This window comes from Hemibagrus wyckioides, linkage group LG03 (genome assembly GCF_019097595.1).
Source record: "Hemibagrus wyckioides isolate EC202008001 linkage group LG03, SWU_Hwy_1.0, whole genome shotgun sequence".
NCBI lineage: Eukaryota > Metazoa > Chordata > Actinopteri > Siluriformes > Bagridae > Hemibagrus > Hemibagrus wyckioides.
The window spans coordinates 140,371-152,500 of NC_080712.1; the positions used below are offsets into that span (position 1 = coordinate 140,371).

Here is a 12,130-nt window from a genome sequence, read left to right on the forward strand (position 1 = left end):
TCTTGAGACATTTATTAATATAGCAGAACCCATGGAAATTGAGTTAACAGCCAATGCTATTTTAGACCTTTGCCAGTAATTTAGCAAAACATCTGGAGTAAATTTTTGATGTTCTGAATAATTCTGTGTCCTTTCCTCTCTGACTGTAATCAGTTGCAACCTACATCGTTAGCCTCAGTCAGTAGCTAGCTTACACTTGTCTTTCACAGTTTTTCTTCCTGGTTGCTTAGCAACAGTAACAGCATTCTCACTACTGTAACTACACGACCATCGAGTGTATTTACTTTCCTTTGTCAAAGTTTATGACTCGTTTTTTGCTGTATTGTTTAGTATTAAAGGTAAAAATATGTAACGGTACATTCTAATGTTTCACATACTACAGTAGTGTGTGTGTGAGAGAGAGAGAGAGAGAGAGAGAGAGTGCTGGTTTGGCAGAAAGTGTGTACACACTCTAATTAGTGCAGCATGGCAGAGCAGACAGAGAAAGTGTGGATGGGCTAATAGCTAATGTGCTAGGTGTGTGAGTACAACAGAAAGGAAATGAGGCGCGCTTTTAAATAAACAGCCCAAGGTTGATTCACCTTATACTGTCTCTCTGTATTCCATCTGGACACCTGGTCTGAGCCTGTCTGTCTGTCTGTCTGTCTGTCTGTCTCTCTCTCTCTCTGTTTCCAAGTCACTCTTCCTCACTAGTTTTTGTCTCTCCTAGTCTTTTTCTCAGATCTCTCTCTCTCTCTGTCACTGTCTGTCTCTCTTTGTATCTCTTTTTGTCTGTCTGTCTCTTTCTGTCTGTCTGTCTCTCTCTCTCTCTTTCTGCCCCCCCGTCTCTCTCTCTCTGTCTGTCTCCCCCCCTCTGTCTCTCTCTGTCTTTATCACTGTCTCTGTCTCTCTCTCTCTGTCTGTCTCTCCCCCTTCTCTCTCTGTCTGTCAGTCTTTCTCTCTCTCTCTCTCTCTCTCTCTCTCTCTCTCTGTGTCTCTCCTGCAGTCTATAATGTGGGAGAAGTATATGGTATCAGACGAACAGGATGCAAATCACAGAAAACACACAGGTTCCTCCTTCTTTGCCTTATAGCAGCTGCAGCATATTTCTAATATCTCTGTGTTTGAGCAGGTTCTACAGGGCAAGTCTCCAAACTTGTCCAGCAGCTGCTTAGAAGATCTAATCTGCCAAGACCAAACCTACCTACCATTCCCATCTAAACACTCGTAAAATTCATCCTGAGAGCTGTCATGACTGAACTGCAGTTAAACATTTCCAGTAACTAATTTTATGTTCTACACACTGCATTTGGAGAAATTTCAACCTATTGTTCAATACAGAACACCTTCATCTCTGAGATGTTTTGGGTTTCCTCACAAAAACTGCATGCTTCAGATCCTTCCACAACATTTCTATTGGACTAAAGTAAAGAATGGACTGTTCCAAATCATTAACTTTATTCTTCATTGTCCATTCTTTGGTGCAATGATTCATATGCTTATGGTCATTGTCTTGCCTTTAGGGGTCTAGAAGTTACTTTGGGTTACATGTGACCTTGCAGAAATACTGCTCTTGAAGTGACCTTTGTTGGCTGACCTCTTCTGGGGAAAGTTATAATGGTTTTGAATTTCCTCAGTCTGTCTGACTGAGGATTGGTGAAGCCCAAAATTTTTCCAAATACATAAAAGTGTAGATGAATAGGAGCTTAAAGTAAATATGTCCACAATGCTTTAACCTTAGAGTCATCATGGAAAAATGTGATGTAAAAATGCAAAATGGAGCAACAAGAACACGTGATGTTTCAACAACAGGACACTGACACGACTCATAGCAGGTTCTCAAGGCAAAATAGAATCACCCATAATTTAAATTCTAAGGAAGCAAGGCTCTGTGGGTGTGTCATGGAGGATAAATGGTACAGCTGCCACTAGCAAGCCCCTACTGGTCTACTCTGAAGTCACACCATTAATGTCTGCCTTTGAGAAGGTATCCAGCTCTTTTTCAGTGACCACACATGCTCACAGTCCTCCAGTAATGGAATTGACCCCTTCTCTAAAAGTTCAGAATGGACCAGGAGTCTAGTGGTGACTGTTACTGCTGGACCTTCTCTCAGGAATGATTCCAGTGAAAGAGAAAAACTTGCTAATCAGTTGCTAATAGTTGCCACATGCTGCATTCTCAACACAGAAACTTTAGTCAGGGATTCGTGACAGAGACCCCAAACTTGAACCCCCTACTCCCTCCTGCCAAAGTGCTGACCCCAAAGCCAACCACCAGCACCACCTCTGTATCCTCTCCAGCTACATTGTTGTGTGACATGTCAGTTCTCTTATGGCAAGGCCCCGGTCTTGAAGCAGGCAGACAATTAGGGGTCGCCTTGTCAGGGTTGGGGACCGGTGCAGGGTGTGAGGAGCAGGGCTTTGAACCAGGCTTGGGAGGCCACCACATTTGCCCTGGCATGGAACAGAGCCTGGAATGTGGCCTGTAACAGGGCTTGAATCCTGGCTCGGTAGGCTACTCAATCAACCTTTGTGCAGAACAGGGCTTTGAACCAGGCTTGGGAGTCCACCATGTCAGCTTCGGTGTGGAGCAAGCCTTGGAAGGATTCTTTGAATCTGGCTTGAAAGGCTGTCACATCGGCCTCTGCAGGGAGCTTGGCTCATAATAGGGTCTGGGAGGTGAACAGGGTTTGGAGCTCTGCACTCAAGGCCATCCACTCAGCCTCTGCTGGCCTCTTTAAGAAACAAGGTTAGGAGCTCTGTGTTGGAGGTTCCAAGCCCTGTTCCAGGATGAACAGTCTCTGACCAGGGTGATGATGAAGGACCATAAGATTGCCTGAAACAAAATTAGCTCTGCAGAAGCCTGATTTCATTTTAACTAGAAATAGACCTCCAAATTGCCTCCAAGTTCTTCCCAAGTCCTTTTTAATAGGCTTAGTAAGAGGAACAACAACAGTTCTGAATCTTCTATAAAAGTTTGATAATCCCTAGTGCTATAAATCTTTTTATCTGCAAAGTTCCTCTGGAACTCTCAAACATTTTTGGCAGTAGGTGACTTCAGAACCCAGGACAAGTCTCACACATAATCTGACCATTGTGCTCCTCCCAGGATGCAGAGCAGACCATGATGTATTTGATGTAGAAAAGATTGTTTTCCATTAGTTTCATATGATAACTTTAGTGTAATCACACTGACAGAGGAAGATAACTTTTGTAAACTAAATAAATAAATAAATAAAACATTTTTAGGGTCCTGAAAATATTCTTTACATATTAAGAAGGTTCTTGAGGTTCTGATCTGTTCTTGGATTCCTGAGATCCTAAGTTCCTGAGATCCTGAAAATGTTTCTCATTTCCTGAATACATAACTAAAATATAAAGGTTTCTGAAACTCTGATCAGTTCCTGGTTATCCAAAAGTTTCCAATGATTCTGACAGTTTCCTGGGTTCTTGAAATGTTCCTGGTCCTGAAAATGTTCCTGAGGTCTTTCTAACTTCATGGCTTCCTGGAAGGTTTCTGGGTTTTTTGTTAGATTTCTGAAGATCCTAGTGTTAAGAGAAGTGCAGGGTTTAGTAGAGGGAAGTGTTCATGATGATGAAGAACATATTTGAAGTCATGAAGACTTCTGCCTTGTGAGTATGTTCCTGTGGATTGCAATTATCTCTTTATTTAAAATAAACTCAGACAGATATCGTTTTTAATTAAATATATTCACTTAATAACCTCAACTGTATGAGCAGATAAACAATTCACTTGCAGTCATATTTGATAACTAATTACTAATGAACTAATCTGAAAATAACGAATTAAATCAGAACTAATTAGAATGAATGAAGTCAACATGTTTGTGTTGGTCAGTCGCTCAGGTCAGGAGGCGTTTAATCTCGTTTCGTCCACATATAGCTAATCCAGCCCACAGTTCATCCAGGATTCTGTGCTACATAACACATTGGGAAAAAGTTCAAGAGCAAGAAGTGAATGTGTCAAAGTGTGTGTGTGTGTGTGTGTGTCTGTGAAAAAGAGAGTTACGGCGGGTGATCAGTAGGTGTCCGCATCGCAGCTTCTGCGGCTCCGCGCGCACCGATCACACACACACGCGTGCGCGCGCGCATACATACACACACACACACACACACACACATACACGCAGACACTCATCTCCTCTCGTTGTGCCGCTTTTATTCACGGCTGCGCGCGGCAGGCAGGCAGACAGACAGGCACGAGCTCGCGCCGCCATAGTTCTTTATTTTTCTCGCGTTTCCGGTTCGCTTAACGCGTTTTTTCCTTCTTTTTTTCTTTCTTTTCTTTTTCTTCTTATTGTCGAATCTGTGTCTCAGAGCGGGAGCATGGCGCTTCTGTCCTGAGCTTTTCTCCTTCATCTGTCCATCATGAGCCGCTAACAGGAGACTGGACTTCTCTCTCTCTCTCTCTCTCTCTCTCTCACACACACACACACACACCCGGATCTCGGTAGGTAAGTGATGCGCGAGCGCGTTTTAATCCTCTGTAGTAATGAATATATATTATTTTTTGTTTTTTTTGTTTCTACTTATTTCTTTCTTTCTTTCCTTTAGAGGAGGAGATTTAATTTCATACATTTGACACCGTGCTCTCTCTCTCTCTCTCTCTCTCCGTTTTCTTTTTCTGTTTTTCTTTTTTTTGTTTCTTTCACAGTATTTTTCTTTTCGTCTCCTCTCTCTCTCTCTCTCTCTCTCTCTCTCAGGTGTTGAGTTTGTCTTTGTCACATGACTCAGGTTTATATTCAACTTTAGAATGAATGTTGCCGTGTGTGTGTGTGTGTGTGTGTGTGTGTGTGTGTGTGAGAGAGAGAGACAGAAGTCTGAAATAGTGTTTAAACTGATTGTCCTCTCTCTCTCTCTCTCTCTCTCTCTCTCTCTCTCTGTGAGAGAGTACTGAGTGACTCTGGTTTAGATTAAAGGGTTCTTATTAAAGGTTCTCAGATCTATAAAGTGGTTCTGTAAGAGGAACATCTTTAACACTTCTCACAGAGGAACTGAAGAACGCTTCACTGTTTTCTCCAACGCTACACTTCTACTTTCTCTCTCTTTCTCTTAATTGCGGTATCCCATCTCTCTCTCTCTCTCTTTACTTTTCTGCCCTCACCTCTTATTTTTCTCGCTTTTTACTTTTCAGACTCTCTCTCACTCTCTCTCTGGTTATGTACAGTATCTGCTTTCCTATCTCTCTCTTTCTGCCCCTCTGCTTCTTCTTCTTCTTCTTCTTCTTCTTCTTCTTTTCTCTCTCTCTCTCTCTCTCTCTCTCTCTCTCTCTCTCTCAGGGTGTTAGTGTTATGCAGTAATGTAGATAATCAATGAATTTATTGTATCGTTAGGTTCTAAAAACTAGACCTGACTTCTGAGCCCACCCAGACTGCTCTGTGTGTGTGTGTGTGTGAGAGAGAGAGAGTGTGTGTGTGTGTGTGTGAGAGAGAGAGAGTGTGTGTGTGTGTGTGTGTTTATAGCCCGTTGCCCCGAGCACGGAAGCGATTCGTGACGCCGTAGCTCGGTTAATTAAAAAGCGCGAGCAGCCGGAGGAAGGTAACGTAAGCGGGGGGAAATGTGTTTAACGCGCTTTTATCGGTGGAAATGAGACGCAGCCGGAGAGGTGGGGGGAGGGGGGAGGATGAAATGCACACTTCCTCCATCTCCAACACGCGCACACACACACACGCACACACACACACACATGATGGAGGGATCTGAGGCTCTTTGGCTGAATGAGAAATGGAGACGCGTGAGACAGATCACACTTATGAGGACCTACGCAGATTTAGCGCATTAGCGGCCAACTCATCTGATAATAACGCTTCATATCACATGATTATAACATAATAACAGAAATATAATCACATCACGCTGTTTCCTTATGATGGATCTCAAGCTGTCACTAAGTTAGTAAATGTTTCTGGCATCGCAATAACATCTGATTCGGTACATCATGGTTTTTTACCGTATTATCGCAGGAAACCCGTTACCATGGGAACGACAATTCAGCTGCACCGTGCTCAATTTTTGTTTAGACACACAATTGAAAACACGTAGAAGAGTCATGTGTCAGGGACAAGCGAAAAACATTCGTATGATGAAAACTCGTTCTTCTTCGAAAATAATAAGCTTCACTTCCTGTGTTTTTCTTCTGTTACATTTTAACTCGTGTTTTGGGTACGCACGTGTGCCTTAACATTAAAGCGTAAATTTACTTTGTCAGTACTGAATAATTTATTGAGTGCCACTTTTCGTTGTTGTCCTTAGCATGCCAGTCCTTTTGCGACTTCTGGAATAGTTCAGTAACAAGACAGCGTCTTTAGTTTTGTCTCGTCATCTGCAGTCACTCCACCTCTTTATAAGCGTGCGATTGTTGGCGCAGCGTAGTGACGCAAGGTTTTGTGGCAGATGTGTAATTATTGTGTTCTTGTTTCAGAGTGCAGTGGAATAATCGCAGGATGCTAACGCATTAGTCTCGGAGGAGTGTGTTGTCGAAAAAGGACGGACCCCATCGCCTCCTAACGTCTCTGCCACAGCGCCAAACCCAGCGAGCGACTATGTCGAACATAAACAGTGCGCTCTGCATCGAGAGCGGCGCTAATGCGGACGTGTCTCTGTTACAAAAGGACGCCCTTCAGGAAGCCGGATTAAACCAGCTGTTGGATTACAACGCAGAAATCGAACGTTACCGCTCTTTCGCAAACTTTTACAAAACCAACGGGGCGTTTCCGCAGAGTGCCAAGATTGCCCGCATCACCACGCCCATCTTCCCCAGCGCACGGATCGGGGTTTCGCCGTGGAACTGTGACAATGCCGTGCTCTGGGGACGCAAGTCAACGCCAATCCACCCGAACAGAACCAGGAGTGACTCGTCTCAGCGACCTGGGAAACCTGAGACTCTGCAGATGGCGAATGGTAACTTCCTGTCCACATTATCGCCGGAGCACTGCAGGCCGTTAGCAGGGGACTGCGTCAACAAGCTGAAGTGTGGCGCCGCCACTGAAGCGGAGATAATAAACCCTGCATTCTCCGCCCTCCCGGCTCTGGGGGGCATTTCTTTACCTCCCGGGGTCATCGTCATGACGGCGCTGCACTCTCCTGCCTCCGCGTCCGCCGTCACAGACAGCGCCTTTCAGATTGCCAACCTGGCAGACTGCCAGCAGCATAACAATAATCACAGTAATCACATTTCCTCTCCTGCGTCCGGAGGAAATGCTGCCAAGAAAAAGAGGAAGCGCTGTGGAGTGTGCGCCCCCTGCAGGCGGCTCATTAACTGCGGTGTCTGTAGCAGCTGCCGGAACCGCAAGACCGGACACCAGATCTGCAAATTCCGCAAATGTGAGGAGCTGAAGAAGAAACCGGGCTCGTCACTCGAGGTGAGACTAAACCCTCTGAGATGATTCAGGTTTAAATGGACAGCTGCTTGTGTCTGGGTTTTGTTTCTTCACAAAAGTATGTTAAGGAAGTGAAGATCAGTTTGTCTGTGATGTCATTAAGAGTTAGAACTGTTTCATAATCTGTCGTTGATGAGTGTATTAGCGGTTTGTGCTGCAGAAAGACCCCAGATTTAGTCGTACTGTTTCTTTCCTTTTCTTTTGCCAGCGATGAAACTAAAAATAACAGTTAAAAATGTATAAATGTTCTAGTCACTGATCCTGAACATTAATCTGTGTTTTCTCGATGTAGTTAGGAGTTCCATTTTTTAATTAAATCATTAAAATTGAAAATTAAAATTTATATGTAATTAGTTATATAAAACCGTGCTTTAAGAACGTCAGGTAACTTTAATGAGAGACTTAAATGATATGATACTTATGATACTTAAATGAACTTTAATGAGATGACTGTAAATAATCATTATTTTTGTTGTCTGTTGTTCTCAAGAATATTTTCATAAATATGATTTAATACACATGGGTTCAGGGTGAAAGGTCAGAGGTTGTGTATGTCACCTGCTACATGTTTCAAACTGACTGTGTGTTTATCTGCGATTACATGTGATATCATTTATAACATAAGATGTAATCAGTATAATAGTGAAACATCACGTTTTTGTGTGCGGAAGCTTTCACCTTCTGAATATTTCAGCACTGTGACATTATTTCAGCTGCAGAGGAAAATTAAGTGCTTCTGTTTTGCCGGTACAGAAACATAGCCGCCGTGAGACGTTAGCGCTGCGTAAGCTAGCATTACACCCAAGGGCAGTTACAGGAGTGTGTTAGCTAATCAAAACTAGCCTATCTAAATAATACAACAGAGGTATCTAGATAGCATGACACAGAGGGGTTAATGTTAATAATAATAACAGTAATTGTACTACTACTGATACGACAACAACAACAGATAAATAAATAAATAAATAAATAAATAAATATAATAGTAATAATAATAATAATAATAATAATAATAATAATAATAATAATAATGTTCTATTTACCTCGTGGTCATTCAGGCTAACTTTAAATTATATTATTTATTTCCTGAATTTAATATAAACTGTTTTGTGTCCACTGTGAAAAGTTCTGGACATTAATGGACAAGTTATGAAAATTAATTCGTATTATTTTTTCTTTGTCACATCATCACTCCCCGTCTCTCTGAGTTATACTGATGGTTTCTCTTACTCATTAACATGAAGTGAATATTATGAATAGTGTTTCTGTTCGAATCTCTCGTCTGTTATTGCTGTTCCTTTACTTTTCACTGTGATGATGCAAGCAGGTGGAGGAGGAGCTTGGGGTTTCTGCGTGGAGGCGCTTGCCACTGAACCTTAATTCTGAGACACATTTCTCATTTCTCATTATTTCCCTCAGTAATAATGAGTCCCTCCCTTTTTCTTCCAATCACACATCTAATGCCTTTGAACCCCCCCATTACCGCCCCCCCCCTTACCCAATAATACCCCATCCACCCACCCCTCCCCCTTGAGCCTGAACGTCCTCATGGCTTCTCCATTCTCCCTACACGCCTCATCTAATTGGCAGTAATTAGGGGTGTGTGTGTGTGTGTGAGAGTGAGTGTGTGTGAGAGAGAGTGCTGTGTGTGTGTGTGTGTGTGTGTGTGTGAGCGTAACTTTGGCTCAGACGCAGTAATTGCTGCCAGTCAGACTGAGACTGGAATTCAGCCGGAGAAAAAAAAGCTGAGGTTGTTGGCTGGTGTCCAGGTCGGAGCTGGGAAGCGGTTTTCCTCTCTGCACTCGGCCATTTTAACCAATTACGGACGCCGCTTCGTGATGATCGATATCCCATGATGCACTGCTGCAGAAAACACACGGGCGAGAAGATAGGGAGATTAACTGACACACACACACACAGAATAATATTCAGCTCTCACACCACAACATTTTATCTCCAAATTAACAAATCATTAATAAAATATAGAACTAAAGACAAAAATATTATTAAAAAATAAAAAAACCTTTCCCTCTTTCTCAAACGCTTTATAAATTAAATCCTCGCTTTACACTCATCTGTTTGTGATTTATTATCTGTTTCTGTTGTTTAAAGTCTCACTCTGTGTTTAATCGACACATTTTCACATACAGCATTAGTGCATTTATGATAATGAGGGATGTGGCTAAACACATCAGGCTTTAGATTGGTCCAGGATGTTGTAGAATAAACCACAGTACTCTCTCATCAACACTGCACAATGTTCTGACATGACAAAGTCTGTTCTGTTTAATTTATGCTTCATCTACATTCATGCTAGCGCCACAGTGGGTGTGGCCTGTCCAATGCTAAAAACTAGATTTCACTTCCAAAGCTAGCTCGAAGAACACAATCTAAATAATGCACTAATCTGTGTGAAGAATAGTTTTGTGATTTATGTGTTACATGTTGGACTTTGTGCTTGGAATAGATTTGGTTAGATTGGATTAAATTAGTTAGGTTGAGTTAGATTAGATTGGATTAGATTAGATTAGATTTAATTAGATTGGATTAGATTGGATTAGACTGGATTTGATTAGATTAGATTAGGCTAGATTAGATTGGATTAGATTAGATTAGATTAGATTGGATTAGATTAGGCTAGATTAGATTGGATTAGATTGGATTAGATTGGATTAGATTAGATTGGATTAGATTGGATTAGATTGGATTAGATTAGATTGGATTAGATTGGATTAGACTGGATTAGATTGGATTGGATTAGATTAGATTAGATTAGATTGGATTAGATTAGGCTAGATTAGATTGGATTAGATTAGATTAGATTAGATTAGATTGGATTAGATTAGGCTAGATTAGATTGGATTAGATTAGATTAGATTAGATTAGATTGGATTAGATTAGATTGGATTAGATTAGGCTAGATTAGAATAGATTAGATTGGATTAGATTGGATTAGATTAGATTAGATTGGATTAGATTAGATTGGATTAGATTAGGCTAGATTAGAATAGATTAGATTGGATTAGATTGGATTAGATTAGATTGGATTAGACTGGATTAGATTAGATTAGATTGGATTAGATTAGACAGTGTGCATGGTTTCCATTACGTGTCTGCAGCTTTAATGCTGCACGCTTTTCTACACTGATCCTCTAGAGTTCAGTGATTTTATGCGACAGGATGTAATGTTAAAATAATAAAGATGATCGAAGTGTGAGTCTGATTACAGACACAATAATGTAGAGTTCACTGAAGTTCAACATGATTAGACTCACATGCTCTATTACTGATACTGGGGGAGAAAAATTTAAATTAACTATATATGAGAGAGAGAGACAGAGAGAGAGAGAGAGAGAGAGAGAGAAGGAAAGACAAAGTAAGAGCGATACAAACATACAGAGAGAGTGAGACAGGAAGTGAGAGAGAGAAGTACAAAGAGACAGAAAGTGAGAGAGCATGAGACAGAGAGAGAGATGAGAGAGAGAGACAAAGAGAGAGAGAGAGAGAGAGAGAGAGAGAGAAAGAAGCAGAGAGAGAGACAGAGAGAGAGATGAGAGAGAGATGAGGAGATGGGTCAGTCCTCCTGGGTTCTGCATTAGCGCACTAGATTAAAGTGGGTATTAGAGTAAATGGGTTCTCCGATTCCGGGCTCTGCGTAAGATTCTGATTTGCATTTCACTCGACTGTTTAAGGAGAAATTAATTCCCTCGTGAGAGAAAAAAATCTCGGAGCCAAACCCCAGTGACGAGCATAGACACAACTCTCTCTCTTCTTATTAGCAATTAGCAATTAGCAAACCGCTAACAGAGAATAGCGTTAGCATTAGCATTCTTAGCCATACTACATGATCACAGAATAAATAGGATGATAGAGAAAAAGGGAATCCCATGATGTATTGCAGGTTCTTTTATTTTGGATAATATATTCTCATTGCAAATGTGAGATGAAATTTGATAAATATTAGCAACTTTTAGCACCAGAAAAAACGTCTGTTGTTAACATATATCAGCTAATAGGAAATACTTAACTATCAAACAGCTAGCTAGCTAATTTACGATAAGGAGCTGTATTAGCTTAACTTTAACAGTTAGTTAATATGTAGTTGGTTCTAATGTATTTATGACAGGTTCTAATGATTTTATAAACGGTTCTAATATGGCTCTGACAGTCTCAAATGCGGGTCTGATGATTTGTTACGGTAGTTTAATGGAATGTGTGTATGGTCTCTCTGGTACTTTCTGGTGGGTTTGTTCCACTAATGCGGCTATGTTGGGTTCTAGCGGTTGAGGTATTGAATATTCATTGAGCTGATGCTGAGTCTCTGGACTCTGATTGGTGGATCAGATGTTAATTAATTCTCTTTAACAGCAGCTCTGACTGTAGCGCAGCTTGATATTAATGCACTCGCTCTGATAACTTATGGATTCCATAGTAATAGCTCCTTCACAGGGATGAGTGTGGAAGGAGTCTCCAGTGTCTGTGCTGTGTATCAGTCAGAGGTGAAGCTGGAACTTCTGGAGTTCTCATAGGACTTTCTATGGCAACATGACAAGCTGAGGTTTTTTATAACAAAAGAGAACAGGAATGTTGTCTCACAGACGTTCTGTAATATTGAATGTAACAATAAACAGATAAAAATGTGTGTTGTTTAATAAATAAATAAACAGTGTAATTGTTGGAAGTCTGCTGCTGTAACTAAGGAATAAAACACCTCTTACTTTCTCTAACAGCATTACGTAGTGTTTAACGTT

At 41.2% G+C, this 12,130-nt stretch overlaps 1 protein-coding gene across 3 annotated transcripts in view; it reads left to right on the forward strand.

Moving 5' to 3' along the window:
- Positions 1 to 4,103: 4,103 nt before the first annotated feature.
- The window catches only part of cxxc4 (CXXC finger 4), a 43,658-nt gene continuing 35,631 nt past the window's right edge, over positions 4,104 to 12,130 (forward strand). The window contains exons 1-2 of one of the 3 annotated variants that reach the window (XM_058386615.1): positions 4,104 to 4,450; positions 6,422 to 7,361. In XM_058386615.1, the coding sequence (XP_058242598.1) occupies positions 6,543 to 7,361 (819 nt within the window). In that variant the 5' untranslated portion in view covers positions 4,104 to 4,450; positions 6,422 to 6,542. Of the gene's footprint in view, positions 4,455 to 5,670; positions 5,892 to 6,421; positions 7,362 to 12,130 lie in introns of those variants that run through there. The other 2 variants (XM_058386614.1, XM_058386616.1) reach the window with 2 other exon arrangements.